We start from the raw sequence: 17395 nt of genomic DNA, 5'->3' as shown, positions 1-17395 counted from the left end.
AGTACAAGAATCCTCAGGTTTCCTAATCAGTAAAGCAAACAACCCTCTAACAGTTACAACAGGTGGATTTACAGCTTCTGAATAGGCTCACTGTTTGCACATAAGAAAATCTCAGGTTATCCTTAGAGAACAAAAACAGGAACACTGCATGATACTAACCTGCAGCCTTTATTTTGCCAAAAGATTTAAAAACAATCTCTGAATGGTACTTATTTTTCACTGTGCGTGCGAAGAAAATTTAATCATGCAGGCAGCATTTCCATATTTTTTAGATTGCTGCCAACTTTCTAAGACATAGAATGTTGCCAGAAAAGTTACTTGATTTCAGTAGTTAAACATAAGCGTTCCAAATAGAAATTTATATTCAAAGGCTTTCATCAAACAACTTTATGTGGTTTTCAAAAAGTATTTGTTTTTCAAAGTGTAATTTTCTTGTGAAAGTACCAAAATTTGTGTGTTCAAATGAAACACTCAAACACTGAAGCTAACCCAGGAAGAAAACTGTTTATATACAAAAAAAATTTCTCTAATCTATCTGTATACCCCATACTCAGGAAAGAACTGATTACTATACTTGATCTGATGCTCAATTATTTCAAACACACAACTGACACTGTTACATACACTTCTAAAAGTATTAAAGTTAACAAAGTTGTTTACTGTTGAAATTATCCTTCACACAATCTGTGATTCAATACAGCAGTACTGGTGTTTCAAACGCTGATACAAAATTTCAACCCAAAACTCAAGGCATTTAGGTTTAATCTTACAAAAACTTAAACCGCACCGCTCTGCGCCCCCTGGTGGTTACGGGCAGACTGGAAACAGCAGCTCCCAAATTAGAGCAGGGGTCCAGCTTTTCCATAAACCCAAACTTCCTAGCCCCAAAACTCTCTATTAGACTCGATCAGGAGTGCTCTCTCCATCCTTCCACTACCCGGATACATAGAAGAATCTTCAATACCTGTGCATCAGCTGTCACACAGACAATCTTACCAGTAACCCAAAGGTGAAATTATGGACTTTTGCTGCTTTTTTGGTCTTTTAAATTTTGAAACAGAAGGGGTAACTGAACACTGCAGATTAACTGCTGCAGTACCCCAAGTAATCCAGAAAATTCCAACAATTCTTAGGAAATGAAGAGCAAAATCTTTTTGAATTTTAACCTCACTTCTCCTGCCATCTCTTTCCCTTTGAACACAAAACCCAGTCCTATTAAAGATGTCAAAATCCAATGAAATAACACACCAAGGAATCACTGTACACTGAATTTTCCATTGCAAAAAAATGAGGGATAAAAAAAGCAAGAAGTACAAGTTATGAAAAAAAGAAGACAAATGGTTCACGTTGCCTTTTTTCCCGGAAGAATCACAGAAGGGTTTGGATTGGAAAGGACCCTAAGGGTCATTCAGTTCCAACTCCCCTGCTATGAGCAGGGATGCCATTCACTAGAAGAGGTTGCTCAGGACCTATCCAACCTGGCCTTGAATACTACCGTGGGGGAGCGATCCATCTTTCATAACTGAAGGCTGCTGTACTAGCTTCACACAAACTCTTCAGGCATTGATAGACTTTGGATGGAATCACCAATACTGAACAAAAAAAGAACTGCTGCTTTATTTTTCAACGTTACTTTCTGCTTCCAAATTAGCACTTAGACCTTACAATCAACAACCTTCTTCCTTTGAGAATACTGAAAACTACAGGCTATGAACATAAACAGCTCCTGGAACTTAAACTTACTATCTGCACCACAACTTTACCTTGCTTTGTTTAACTCTCTTCTACTTAAGGCTTTATATAGTATCAGGTCCATTCAGAAGAGTGTGGCATAGCTATCCCTTACCCACACAGATTAGGCTGTGCTGACAGGAATTTATAAAATAAAATCTCCAATCTCTAACACAGGATACAATCAGAACTATCTTTATCGTTTAAAGAATATGTTAAAAAACTCTCTGGACACAATAGTTTAGGTTAGAGATTTAAAAAGCATTCAAAGGCTTTGGATCCAAAGTATGCTATTAAGTCCTACAGCAGTGAAAATAATAATATAAAATGAAGTCTCTACAGACTTCAAGGAATCAAAGGCATATCAATTTTAAAAGTCTTCTAGAACACCTGCATTAACTTCAAAATGAATTATGACTTGTCATGAGAACATATATAAATAAAGCATTGTAATTTATGCTGTCTACACAAAATCTTATGGCAAAATTTCAATTATGTTTGTGCATGCACACACACATACAGCTTTATTTCCTTCGAATACTTCTGCAATTTTTTACAAACAACTGAAGTTCAAGCGTTATGCTTGCATGCAGAAGAGCTGCAGAGAAGAGACAGTATTCCCATAAATTTAAATAAAAATTAAATTAGTATCATGATTAATTTGAGGAAAGCAAAAAATTCTACTTACAGCTTCCAATTGATCCATAAGTTTGGATAAAAATTTACGGCATTCTGGGGTTTTACTATCAATCTTCATCCCCGTCTGCATTGCATATAAACGACCTTGAAATGATACAAAACACACAAAAAACATTGGAAGTGATTATCTGAGGCTAAACCCATAAGCAAACAAAGCAATGCCCCCCAACACACCTGAAAGACAAAACTCATGATTTAACCATAGACTGACTCCAGTACTAGTTAGCAGTGACAGCAAAATGTAAGGTTTGGCCTTGCAGAGCTACTAAAAGATATTTTTGGGAGATTTATGTTTTATTTTTCCCCAATGACTATTCCTACTCATTTTGAACGGATGTTCGTATCACTACTATGCAATATCAAGTGCTTTCATAAACTATCACTGCCCTCACTTGCAACTCACTCAAATAGGAACTTCAAATTGTCTTGAGAGAGCGTATGGATATAAACTGAGCTTCATGTAGCAGGGGCCAGTTAGCCTTAAAACACTTGAACAAATGGTATTAAGCACCTACCACCTCCACATACACGCATACATAACATCAAAACACTCAACTCGCACAAACCACATCTTTAAATCAGACAAGACAGATCTTATCAAACTTTCCCTTCAAGTAGAGTTGCCAGTTTTTAACAAGACTTTGAAAATGAATGATTAACATCTTCTGATTAAAAATCATCTTTTTACTACTAAAAATCTGTGAGTTTCAGATTTGCACATGACAGAACTTTATAGGCTTCATGAAACTGTGGGCAAAGCCAAACAAGTATTATTTACTAGGATTAACACACACTGAGAAGGGAAAATAGCCAGAAACATTCAGTAATCAAATGCAGAACATTTTCCACAAAAAACCTGTTCTTCTAACTCTCACTTCTGACTCTCAAGGGAGTCCTACAAAACACTTTCATATGCAGAGTTTAAGAATCAAAAGCTGTAACTCCAGCAAATATTATCATGCAGTAGTTATTATGGAATACCCCATGTCCTTCTTCTTGCAGGACACAGAGTCCTACAGGAATCCTAACTTGCTTCACAGCTTTAGCCTCTCGTTCCTCCCTTCATACACCAGAGAATCTTTTCTCTTCAAATTACCTCAGTAAACATGGATATAACACAATTGTTATCACGTTGCAGTTATCCTGATGCTTGCTGCAGAAGGAAACATTATATACTCAAAAGCTTGTCTGCCTTTTCCATCTATTAGCAATTTATCTAATAAAATTAGGTATCTTTCTACAAAACTTACTTTGATTTTGCTGGTGAGTACCATAATTTAACTAATTTTTCTGGATTTTTTAAAGTAGTACTTTCTATTTCATATACATTTGAGTGTTCAAACCAGACTAAGCATACATTCCTTATTTGGGTGTGCAAAGCTCATTTATTTTTGAATGTTAGAGCTGTTGTGTTGCCCAACCATTTAAAGACATTCTCCCTGAAAAATAAAATACATCTGCTCTCCGATACCTCTTCATTTTTGCTATTACAATGTATAAAAGGATCTAGCATCTTCATATTCAAGTTTTCAGTAAAGAACAACCAAGTGAAAGTCCTGAAGAAAACTGAAGTAATAATAAAGACTAAGAACAACTACAATACTTGACCATGACAAACAGAAGAATTGCTATGTAGGTTTCATCAAGTGCCAACATTACTATTAAGCTAATTATTGATAGGGATGCTTAAGCCCACCTAATTTATCTTCAGGATGCTGACATGTTAATGTTAAGCATTACAAAACATTTACACATGTAAAGCTGAAATTAGATTTCAAAGAAATTCAAACACACAAAGATATAGAGAAATGCATGTAAGGCACTAAAAGTAATATTAAAAGCAACCACCAATTAAAATACCATCATCACATGACAAGGAGCTAATCTGCTCCAAATCAATTCAATTGATTTTTAAGTACATACTTGATTGTAAGCTCCCCTGAACCCATTTCACAATATAATTTAACAATATAAAACTTAAGAATTAACATAAGGTTGTTAAACCTATGAGCCATCTAGATCAGTTATTTCTTTTTGATGGATGCCAAGATCAGATATTTTCAGAGGGAAATAAAATAATTTTAGACTAATATGCATTAGGGTGACAAATTCAAAATACATATGGTCATTACGGGATATAAATTTACCTTACTTGCTGAAGGATGCATCTTCAGATCTCATCCATAACTCATTTAAATAAAAAGAACTCTTTCCATATAAATGGATCTTGCAAATGTCTTTAGCCTTGCTCAGTTTAAAAATTAAAAGATCTTCTACGTTGTAACTGTTACTCTTGTGTTACCTGTATGTGGGTTTTTTCACTCTCATTGTAAATACACCCATTTAAATCGCGAAAGACAGGTAAACCTTTCTTCGCGAATATCTAAAGGGGTGTATTTACAGGACTGAGACATGTATTCTTTGCAAAAAGCCTTGAAAAAACAGCCCTTTCCCCTCTTAGGATTTTAGAGGCTGAGAAGACTGAGTGCTCCTTCAGGCACTCCAATGAACAAATACAGAACAACACTCGAACACAAAGAAATCACATGTCAGAAAACAACAGTTACAGAAACAAGAAAAATGTTTTTCTTGTCCGTATATAACTTTACACCGTGGGTGACCTCAAACAGTCTTCCACACCAACACCTTCATCCCAACAAAATATTCTAGGACCAAGGTTCCAAGGTTGTTAAAAATCAAAGTACTATTATCCAAAGCACAGACTGTCAAGAAAGTGTGAAGGTGCTCTCACAGCAGCAGCTCTAAGATACTAGGAACGGAGACATCCTAGAGACAGACTATTAATGTCACCTGACATAAGGTTAAAGGTGTTCCACCTGTCACAGAAATTACATCTCTGTATACCGCACAACTGACCACAGCAGTTACCACATGCAGCCACCAAGTCCCAATTTGTATCACTGCCTATAGAAATTGTTAAGATTTCCTGACAGATCTTATTAACTAGCAAAAGGTCAAAGCACACTTAAGTTACCCTAAAAAGAGAGTCTACTGTGATCTTTAAAAGCTTTTGAAGTCTGGAATTTTTGCAGGCTGACTTCTTAACATACATTTATATGTTTGAAAGGACTAACCTGTCCAGAGACAGGCCTCTGATGAGGCAGTTGTTCAGATAAAGGGAAAAGCTATTCCTTTTTTCTCAAGTAAGTGGTGATCAAGAAAGAGCATGAAGTCTGTGAAAACAACTATAGATGGAGTATCACTACCTAGTAGCATTCAGTACCAAGAGGTAGTCTTGGCTCAGATACCATTGATAAAACACCGATAAAACCTAATTGCAACGAAAGATGAGGCAACCCTCAGGGGAAATGCAAACCAGACACTGCCAGTCAAAATCTCCACAGACATCAGTTTCAGTTGATGAACCAAAGAAACAGAAGAAAAGTGCACTCTACCAGTTTGAATCTTATCAGTGACACACAGAATGCTGTTAAGTATGTTTAGGTACACTTACTGCTTTACTCAGTGGTGCTCTAGTCAAAAGTAAGGCTTTGGGATTGAAAACCTCTATCATTAAACTTACCAAGCAAACAGAAGATGAAATTGCTGAAAAACTGAAAGAACTAGAGTTTTCTAGGGACAGAAACAAAACAGGAAGAGGAGGAAGTAAGTTGACATTTATCTTTAAAGACAATACTGAAATAAATATAATAACCTTTTAATGTTTAAAATTTTGCTTTTGAAATTATCTGTACGAAGAGCAATATGAGAGTGAGTCTGAAAGCAGTAAGCAATCCTTTGCCTTACTGCTGCCAACAGGAAAAAGCATCTACTAGTGATACTTCTTCCATTTTTGAGTATTACTATATCATATTCCTAAGGAAAAGAAAATTAAATTATGTCCAAATGCAAGTTCTTCCACATCTGTGTCTTCTGTTATCCTCTCTGCTCTAACTTTGAAATGTCACAAGTATTGTACAAGAAGGTTATCCATAAGATTGGGTTGGTTTTTATACTACTGCCTTTGCCAGTAAAGTTGTTCCCTTGTGTATCTTTTGTGTGTGCTTGATCACACAAGTATTACTTACTGTAAAGATACATGATTGGAACTGAAAAACATGTTTTCACCTAGTGAAGGAAATCTATAAATGTCCTTTTCCTACCTAACTTGCAGCAAATGTGCAAATGCACTTCATTACTAAATTTTCAGCAGCAAGAGCAAAAAATACATTTCCTGTGTTAATACCATCAGTCAAATTTTAAGTGGCAATTAATGGTTGAAGAACTGTCCATGTTTGTGTTGACATGGAGGTTTCTGTTCACGCTGGTAATCTCAGTAGCAAATAACTGCTAAGCAAGAGGCCAAAAGTTTACCACCTCCAACATCTCTGCAAAGAAAGTCAACAGTGACTTGAGTTCACTTCCCCCTTCCCTCCTTTTTCTAAAAGAAAACAAATTATTTACATTCCATTAAATATGGCTGTTCTGGTTTCTCTTTTATTGCAAAAGCAATGGACAGTATTATTACTGTGCTTGGTAAGTCACAAAACCTTTGTTTTAATGGAAGTGGTTCGATTTCTAATAAGTGGAAAGTAATCTCCTGAACAGCATACACACCACAAAAGAAATCCTCATAGTGTTATGTATTACAAATGCATTGTTTTACCTTATGGAATACCACACTTGAAAGGCCATTTTACATCAAAATCATTTTGGTTTTCTCTTCAGAACTTCTCTACACAATGAACAAAATGCTTAAAGTGCATGTCCCTAATGACCAGTAACACACTGTTAAAACTAAAGAACTCAGCTTTTACAGGAGGCATGTTTAGAAACTTCTGGTAAAAAAATCCTCTGTGAACAGCCAGGCTTCTGAAAATGTTGTTATAAAATGACATCTAAACCCATACATTGTAGCTGCAAAATTTTTCAAGTTTTAAAGCCTAAACAGATATTAATAATGTAGACAATCTTGGAATTAAGTGACCTGTACTTCTTATTTTTCTTTACTATTTATGATTAAGATCTAGTGTGATTAAGACTCTGGTAAATGAAATTATTCCTCCTTTTTGTTTCACGCACCGAGTTTTATAATAGACACAACTATTTTTTCCTCCCCTTTATTAAACCAAATAGCAAAAAAGACTTTTATGTAGCCAACAAAGTAGTATAGTATGTGCAGAAAGTAAAGCACTAAGGAGGTAAAGGAGACTATAGAAAGCTAATGTTAAAATATTAAGTAACACTAGAAGTAGAGCTAAAGTCACTTGTAATTTCACACACAAAGACACAACTGTTTTGCCAATTATTAACTCAGAGAGTTTGCTCTCAGTTTGTAGACAGGACATTTATCTTCAAATTCATAAAGACTTGGCAAGCAATCATTCTCACAAAAAATGTTTTGCCAAGACAACTACAAAATATACATCTTGATTTGCTGCCCTTAATCTTTGTTCAGTAAATACTAAGTGTGGGTGTGCTGGCTGGAATTATACAGTGAGCTTTACAGAAACTTCTCTGCCTTTATTTATGTCACGTAATACCATGTTATTTTTCCTTTGCTAACACACAGCACAATTTCAGAGCAAGTATTTTGCCTCTAGTATGTGCCAGACATTCATTCCTCATACACAGTAAGTTACTCCAGATTTATGTTTGGATAACAACTGAAACTCCCCTCACTCCCATTTTAAACTAACTTTGTGCCAAGTAAAAAATACCGGAGGACAAAAGTTCCAGCCAGCAAGCATGTACAATAGGTTGATTCTCTATCTTCTAAATTCTGTCCTACTATCCATCTTTCTTTTTCCTGGTCTAACAGGATTAAAAGATTGTACTTCTTTTTCCCTGTGTGTATTTAACTCTCTAGCATAGAAAACATATTATTAGTAACTGAAATATTTTTGACAATTGATAGTAAGACATTGACATAAAACAGTAACAAATAACATTGCAATAAATTTCAGCAATATTTTGATTCTGATTAAAGGATAAATGCTTTACCAGGCTGTAATTTATTACTCATTCATATTCTACATCCCTTTATCAAATCACTGACAGAAAAACGTTTGTTAAATGCTTGGCATAGGAAGCCAACAGTGGAATACAAATGTGGGGAACAAAGGGCACAAAGATATTAAATTAGATTCTACTCAAATCCAAAACTACTGGAAACATTTTCATATGAAAATCCATTATTCTTGCTCTCATAAACATTAACGAGTCATATTCCAATCATGTAATTTCTGCACACAGGTCATAAACATATTTCTACATGGCTAAGTCCAAGCTGTCTGAATTCAAAGACTTTTAAAAATAGATTTAACATACTGACAAACAAACTTGTAAGGCCTTATGCTGTCTCTTCATTACATGATGCTGAAGGAAACTGGCAAAAAACAAGACACTGGGCTGGCAGCATCAACTAACAATCTAAAACATACCAGCGAAACCAAATTATTTTCAAACACTTATTCTCAAGTAAAATCAACTTAGGGAAATATGTAAGAAAAAAAATATAATGCAAAAGTGGGAGCAAATGAGGACCACAAAAATATAATGAAGAAACTCAAGAGGATAGTATCATGACCACCTTGTCCTCTCAGGTTCTTTTATAGTATTCTAAATCTTATTGAAGAAAATGAGTGGATAACAGTAATGTATGTTACATGATAGACAAATTTTATTAAGTCAAAATGATCTCAATTGACTCTTAGAAATCCTGAAAGTTACAGTAAGCCCCCTTACAATTCACTAATAATAGTAATAATAATAATAGCAACTCATAGACAAGCTAAATAGGCGAAACAAAATTTCCAATGACAAACACGACTGGTAACTATTAAGATTAGATGACAAAACAAATAACATAGTAATACCTACTAAGAATCTCAGGAAATGATTGTATTTTACACTACCACACTGCAGTCTGGTTTAACAACTTATTTTGGTCTTGTAAAATTTGAGTAAGTGTTGTATGTACAACTCATAAGCTTCTAAGCTTTTCTACAATATTTAAACTACCCATATTTTTAAAATCTTCTCTCTACAGTTAAATATAGAAAATAAAATATCTCCAATTAAAACAGAAAAACTACATTCAACATAGGATTTATAGTAATTGAGATTTCTTGAATGCAAAAAGAGAAGGCAGATCCTCTGGATTAGTTCTGGTCAAGTCATGAGGATAAAACAGCTTCAAGTGATTAGAGCACAAATCTTAAACACCCTCTTGTTTAGTTTAAACCGGAAGAAGCCTATTTCATGTCTTTAAGCTACTCTGTGAAGTGAACCAAAGCACCCTGGATGAGATAAGCTTCCTAAGGGTACTCCCGACCTTACTGGCTACCAGCATCCACAGCTGAATTAAGAGAAGTGTTGCCAGCAGATGGAGGTAAGTGATCTTTTCATTCTACTCAGCACTGGTGTGACACACCTGCAGCCCTGGGCTCCCAGTATGAGACACAGGAAGGGCCACAAAGCTGATGAAAGCCGAGGGACATCTGTCACACCAGGAGAGGCAGAAAGGTCAGAATGCTTAAGTTTTGAAAAGCAAAGGATTAGAGGGTCTTATCGCTGCGTGTAAACACCTGACGAGAGGCGGGGGCAGTGGGGAGTGAAGACAAAGCCAGACCCTTCTCAGTGGTGTCCAGTGACAGGACAAGAGGCAATAGGCTCAAAATGAAATACAAGAAATCCCATTTAAACACAAGAAAAATCTTCCACTGTCTGAGTAATCACACACTGGAACAAGTTGCTCCCATCAGTCGTGGAGTCATCATGCTTGGGAATGCTCAAAAACTGCCTGCACATAGTCCTGACCAACCTGCCCTAGTGGTTTTGCCTTGAGCAGGGCATTGGATGAGGTGATGTACAAAGCCCTCCAACCTCAATAGTTCTGTGATTCTGCAAATCAGAATGTTGATGCATCCCTTCTTCAAAGGCAGCAGCAAACCTCAGGCAGGAAAAGACAGTTGTTCTACTTCCAGAGGTTCAAGTTAAAATATATACCAAAAAAAGATGAATTATATGGTGGAAAAAATGCACCTTAGTATATTTACACCATACAAGTGAAATTTAGGACTTTTATACAAAAACACATAATTCAGAAAAAGGCTCCAATCTCTGAAGTACGCTTGTTCTATATGTTCTCATTCCTGTCTCTGTCAGAATAGATTATTTTAAAATATTAGCTATGTAATCAAAGCAAGTACCCAAAATACTACACAACAGTTAATATAATCTTAATTTTTGACACTACCCACAGTCTGCTTTGAGAATTGTGGGGTTTATACAATTATCTTTGTTATTCCTACCACTTTTTTAGTTTTTCTGTCTCCACAGACAAAGCAGTTTTAAGAGCAGTCTTCCCAAGTTAAAAATCTTTGAAATAATCAGAGCAAAACAGACTGAAAACAGAAAAAAAAATATAGAAAGCAAAAAGAAAAGTATAAACGGAGAAAGATTTTAGCTTATACTCAAAGCAGAATACAAACACGTCTCACAGAACTTGGTGAAATTGAAATGAAATTGTATGAAATTGGTATTTACTTCAATATCTGACTTATTAACTTACCCTGAGTAAAGAACAGATGAAATCTATTCTTCTGTATGCAAGCTCTAATAAAAGCCTTTAAAACATTTGTTGTATTGGTAGCCCACAAAATAGTTTTCTGCCACCAGCAATAGGAGAATATGGAACATGTACTTTTACAAATGGACTATATAAAACTAGTACAAAAGATGACTATTTAAACTGGAAAGCTCAGGGCTTTGATCATATTACATACGGAAGTCTACAAGCACATTTTTCTGCATTTCAACTCCACAACGTCCCAGTATAAATGAAGTCACTAAGTATGTGCTGAATCTCTCCAAATACCAGTTACTTTTAATTTTATTAATACTTCTTAATTACATGCATCTTCTAAATTAATCTTTCAGAATGCATCAAGATACAATACAAAAAACTGAATAATTTAAAAGCTCAATTAAAATATATGACTATTATTACTCATTCCTATTAAGAACGACTAATTGGATTGGTAAAGGATGAGAATTGGTAAAAAATAACAGTACTTCAGTTGTAAAATTGCATAGTAACTATACTTCCCAAATTCTTAGTCAGGCCATGAACTTCACAGTGTATTTTTTTTGTAATAATAACAATAATACTAAAACCTCTTTTAATTCATATACAGAGAGAAGCTTTTTTCACAGGTGTCTGACTACACTTGAAAGTGACAAGCCAGTCACATTTAACAAATGGGTATTTCCATTAAAAGCTGAATGACTTTTGGTTCAAGAGGTTGTCAACTAGTTGTGGAATAATAATTGTATCTTCTGCTTTTCTCTCCCACTGGATCTCACAAAACCATTAATGTTAATACAAGCGTATGATCCTTTGGAAGCATTTCTCTGATGCTTTTCCATCTCAGGAATTAAAAACTGAAGATTTTTTTCATGCCTCTTTTATACAGATCATATCTACTGATCTTACATGATTGTTTTCTGATGTTTGGTAGACTATAAAGCAAAAATCACCACACTTTGCTTTTTGAAAGTTACTAAAATCATAATTTCTCACATTAATTCACTGACTATCCAAACACTGTTCATGAAACATCAGTCCTTTTCTGGCAATTCACTGGCATTCTCTCAATACTTTTGAGTTAGAACATCAATGTCCAGTCCAATGTACCACTCATCTTTGCAAACAGATTAACAATGTGACTGGAAGGCTGAAACAACAGCCATTAAGGAAAATATTGCTTTTAACTTCAAACTTTAAGATTCTGGAAAATACAGTTACCTCTCAAACCTTGCAATTTCTTTAAAAAAAATAATTCATCAGTCCAACTGCCTATGCCACAGCTGGAGATAAGATTTCTTCAGTTATTACAGGCCAGAGATCTTTTTTAGCAGAGCCTGCCTCCTTCTGTCTGCTAAATAACATCTCAGAGTAGTCAAACAGACTCAAGTAAGATTTTGACATAAAAAGTTATTTTATTGACTACCAATTATATATTTGCCCTTTGCTAGGCAACCAATGTAGCATATTTTTCAGGTATTCCATTATGCCTGCTGAATAAGCTGACCTTTACTGAACCTGAAATAGCTACATACTTAATGACAATGATTAAAGAATAATACAAAAGTAAAAAAAGTATCATACGGGGAGGAAAGCATTGTAAAATAAGGTGACAGATTACTGGTGCGCTGGACACTTATATTAACCGTTAAGTGTCTAATCTCTTTAAAAGCAGAATTATTTTGTGAGGTCATGTAACACTAAAAATTAAAAAAAAAGTATACGTGGTCTCTTTCTTTCTCTACAGTCTGTGTTCTGGCTAAGAAATGTTACAACCATATGAATTTATGGTGCACACTGTCAGGAAAAAATATATTTGAATTATTTCAATCAATTATGTCCACCTACTAATGATAGGGCTAAAAAGGTAACAGTACATACACAACATATAAAGCCACTGATCATTTTCTGCTTTGAATCTGAATACCTAAAAAAGAGGTTAAGAATGAAGGTTTCATAAGGATTACACAGGATTATCAGCAATAAACCGGTTTTCTAATTTTTGCAATGTGGAAGTACCACAACAAAAAGTGCGGTGTTATAGTGTACAAGAACATGAATGTTCAACATTTTCTTTTTTATGTGGAAAATTATGTAGCAGTTGAAAAAGACAAATAATCCCCACTGTAGCTATTTATATTGTGTAAAACAGATTAATGTTAATTAAATTACAGTTTCTGTAAATCAACATATGCCAGCAATACCAAAAAAAGCAGGAGTCCTGCCTTTGCCCCAAGCTAGCGTCTCATTCCTTTTCTTTGTCTGTGCAGGAACACAGCTGTTTAAGCAGCAGTGAATTGGCCTGGCTGAAAAATAGATTATTATTGTCTTTCACTATACAATTATATCAACATTTGCTTCTAAAGCACGCTAGGGTTGGGAACGAGAGGCCAGAGAAGGATTACAGCATTTTCTTTAGGTGGCATTACTGATTTATGTGAGCTTAATGCTCAAAATGCACTACACACAAGAGAAAAAAAATGGTGCATGCAAATAAATCATGTAAGTGCCATATAAATTCCCAGCTTTAAGGGTACACCTACAGCACACAAGATGAGAGACAAAAACATTAATAAGAGCAGTAAGCACTTTATCTGAAAATTTTATTGCTAAGGTATAGAAAGCAGTATTTTATGTTGCAAACACATCTTGCCAAAGTTCACTCACTTTCAATCCTCAAATTAATTTGTGCCACAGCTCTTATTATCAGACATATAAAAGCGCAATTGAATTAAAATTAACATAAATCAAAACCTAGCATACATATGGCCATACTGCAAACTCCTGATGCCATGGCAATGTTAATAATATTGTGACTGAAGCTTTTTTCCAGGTATGAACCACTTATGGCAATATTCCAAAGCCATAAACACATCCCTGTTCAGACTGAGAGTTACATCCAGGAGCTAACCAATGATCCTCCTCAGAGAGTGGCTGTGTAAGCAGCTTTGGGATGGAGCACGGCCTTCCAACACAGGGTGCACTCTGCTGTGCCTCACCAGCCCCTGGCCCTGAGACATGCAGGATTCCAGACACAGGCCACAGCAGCCCCCTGGCCCCGGGATACGCAGGGTGCCAGGCACGTGCCTGCAGATGAGGCTAGAGGAGCCTCTCTGCCAGTGCAGAGAACAGAACACCACACAATCCAGCACACACAGAGTTTTCCCCACTCTATTCCTTCCACACAACATATTACATAGAATGTACAGAGCTCCTCTGAAAACTATTTCAAAGGCTCCACAAAGACATGCTCGCTTTTTTCACTGAGGCATCTAATGAAAAGCATTGCTTTAACCCTACATAAATCTGCATTGCTTTCAAAACATTATCTGAAAGGAATCCTGAATTTTTTTTGTATCCCCTGCTCTACAGTTCTAAAAATCTTTTTAGTGAAGCTTTTATTATTCATAGCATATTTTTTGACAGTAGCAATATTAATAATTAATACTTTGGGATTCCACATAATTATTCCAAACCTCTGATGTTAAAAATTAATGTTTCATAAACCTTACTTTTGCTTCAAAGCCAGAACTAAATGAAGAAAAAAACCCCCAACACTATGGAGCAGGAGCACTGCATTTTCGTCAGTCGAGACAAACTCATCCACCACGGGAGGAAATAAGTGTCATAAGTGGAACACTGCTGAAAACAAATTCTTCTCCTTTGTGTATTTTAAAAACAAAGGATCTGAGCAAGACCTAACTTGAAATAGAGGTGTCAGTGCTTTCCACTTTACGTAATCCTGTAAAGAAAGAGATACCTCTAGAATACAGTCTTTGCTATATTCAGTAATGAACCAGATGTGTTGGAGTACTCAAATGAAAAAAAAATTCAGACTACTTAGGACAGACAAGGCAAACGACTTTACAGAAAATGGTAATTATCCAACACAAGCTTTTTTCCCCTCTACACTAAGATATAGGTTTCAGAATGCAAAAGACAAAGAAAAGTGGAGAACATACATGAAAACATTTCTGTTTTAAAACAAACTTGTATTTTATCACCAACACTAACGCACATCTTTTTCTCCTATGGCCAGAAAGGGGTTATATCTGACAGAAAAATCCAAAGAAATAAAGAAAAGCAAACAAACAAACAAAACCCAGTGCAACTTGACCTAGCTGGTGCTTCCTGCCACACACAGTGTCACTTGTCCTGTGTTTCTCCAGTAAATAAAGTGTGAGTACTACTGAGAACGTCCAGTGTTCTAATTTGTGGCTACCTCACCTTCCTGGTTGCACTTTTCCACGTTAGCACACTATTCCTGTGTAACACAGAAAAAGTAAAATTATTCTTCTGTCACTCAGATGATAGTTTTTTCAGACCTATCTGAAACCTGAATTTCACGAATCACCTTATGAAGAAAAAAAACAGTTCTACATTTATTTTTTTTTATTTCATTCTTTCTGAAGACAATCCAAGTAAAAGCCTCGAATGACCCCTTATCTCAATAAAAACACCAATGTTGTGATGACACACCTTCCTTCCCCTTAAGGGTGGGCTGTCAACAACACAAAGATACACTTCTGGTGATCTGCTAGTCTTAGGCCCTTTACAAGTGTGGCTTAACTGTAACAGGAATTTAAGACTAACAGCAAGCTTGCATTTCTTAATTCACTATGCAAAGTATTTTAAAAAGGCACAGCCCATGCTGAAAACCATTAGCTTAGAAGCCACACCAGCTTGAAAAATCTACACAATAATTTGAAAGTTTTACAGTAAAGTCTTCCTGTGTACATTTCAGTGAAAGAAGCAAAAAAAAAGCGCAAACCACTCACTCCCTTTTGAGAACCCCGAGATAGTGACAAAGCGTCACCTGAAGAAAATTAAAGCTTCTATCAGCACTAAAGATTCTCAAACCCAAAGTACTTATTCAGGGTTCCACAGGAGAGAAGGGAGGCCTTTTCAGGAGAATAAACACTCTGAAGAGGTTGTTGAATGTTATTTTTTGCCACACTCATGAGGACAGGCCGCTCAGGACACTTTACACGGTGGCGGACAGGCAGGCGGTCGGGCTGCCGGGATGCGCACTGCGGCTGCCGAGGGGCTTTAGCTCCGCACGCCCGGAGCGAGGCAAAGGCGGGTGGGGCCGCAGCGGCAGCCGAGGCACACCGCGACATCCCCGCACCGCCCAGAGGTGGGGCTTCCTTCCCCCCGCGCCCGCGGCCCCGCGCATCCCGCGGGCAGCCCGGGAAGGAGCGCTCCGCCCGGTGCAGCGAAGGCCGGGCCGGGCCGGGCCCGGCGGGACGGCGCCGCGGCCGCCTCCTCACTCACAGTAATACGCCACCACGGGCTCGCGCTTGTCCAGCTCCTGCGCGGTCCGCAGATGGTGCTGGATGCTCTTGAGCTGCGGCGGCAGCGGAGGCAGCGCCGGGGCCGCCATGGCGCGGGCGGCGGCGGGCGGCGGCGCGCGGCTCTCGCTCCCGGGGCCGGCGCGCGCCGCTTCCGCTTCCGGCTCGGCCGCCGTGGGTGGGCGGGCGGGCGGCGGGCCCGGGGAGCGCCCCCTGCTGGCCAGGAGCGGGCGGGCGGGGCTGTCCGTCCGTTCGTCCGTACGTCCCTAGGTCTCTGGGAACCTGGAACCTCAAACGCCGCCTGCGTGGCCCCTCAGTGCTTGAAACGCGTCCCGCAGCAGCCGTGAGAAAGGGCTGCAGACTTCGGGGCGGTCGGGGCTGCCCCCTGGCCCGGCGGGAGAAGGGCAGCCTGGCCCCGGCTGAGCAGTGACGCCCTCCCATCGCTTCTGCCTCCCTTCGTCTGGCCGGGCAGCCCAAAGAGCTGTGCCGACCCGGCCTCTGGAGGTACTTCTTCTCCTTGGGCTGTGCCAAGCCTTACCGAGGTCCGTGAGGCCCTTGGGGCCTGAACTGTGCCTTTACTTCTGGGCCTCTGCCCTTCATCCCCAAAAACTCTTGTCTGCAAAAATCAGGTTAGTTACCTGGTACGCAATAAGCCGATAAATATGCACCCAAGAGAGACATTGATTATTCATTTCAGGGTTATGTGAGCCTGGGTGTTTGGGAGTCTTCCATAAATCAAGCACCCCAACTATCAACACTTTATGCAGTTTAGCAAACAAAGGCTACAGGTTATACAGTTCTCTTAAAATTTAGTTTTCTGTCTTCTGTTAATGACTCTCTTGCTTCTTCTGCTAATTACTGAGCATATTCAGTCTTTCTCATTTGAGTCACTGGTTTTCTTGGGTCACTGGTCCGTGAGCTGGTGGCCAGGATCTCCCCCTGCCAGAATTACCTTTTACCCAGCTGGAGCTGATTGCAGCACAGTTGCTGAGTTGTCTTATTAGTTTCTTCTTTATTTTGTGAGTTCTGTCAAATGGCCCTGTGGCCTGTAAATTCTGCATTCCTTGTGTCAGCTATCAGTGGGCATCCTTCTTCCCAAGCTTTATTAACCTCCCCCAGGGTC

The 17395-nt window shown here is 37.9% G+C and overlaps 1 protein-coding gene across 1 annotated transcript in view; it reads right to left on the bottom strand.

The window, feature by feature from the left end:
- Positions 1–16409, bottom strand: part of VTA1 (vesicle trafficking 1) — a 38018-nt gene extending 21609 nt beyond the window's left edge. The window contains exons 1-2 of the mRNA XM_066178985.1: positions 16256–16409; positions 2420–2514 (exon numbers count right to left, since the gene is read on the bottom strand). Of these exons, the coding sequence (XP_066035082.1) occupies positions 2420–2514; positions 16256–16364 (204 nt within the window). The 5' untranslated portion in view covers positions 16365–16409. The remainder of the gene's footprint in view (positions 1–2419; positions 2515–16255) is intronic.
- Positions 16410–17395: the final 986 nt, after the last annotated feature.

Source organism: Chamaea fasciata, unplaced genomic scaffold, assembly GCF_029207755.1.
Source record: "Chamaea fasciata isolate MVZ Bird 193981 ecotype frontalis unplaced genomic scaffold, bChaFas1.0.hap1 SCAF_3, whole genome shotgun sequence".
Lineage (NCBI taxonomy): Eukaryota > Metazoa > Chordata > Aves > Passeriformes > Sylviidae > Chamaea > Chamaea fasciata.
The sequence above is the reverse complement of the archived record's forward strand: the minus strand, read 5'-3'. Positions and strand labels throughout refer to the sequence as shown.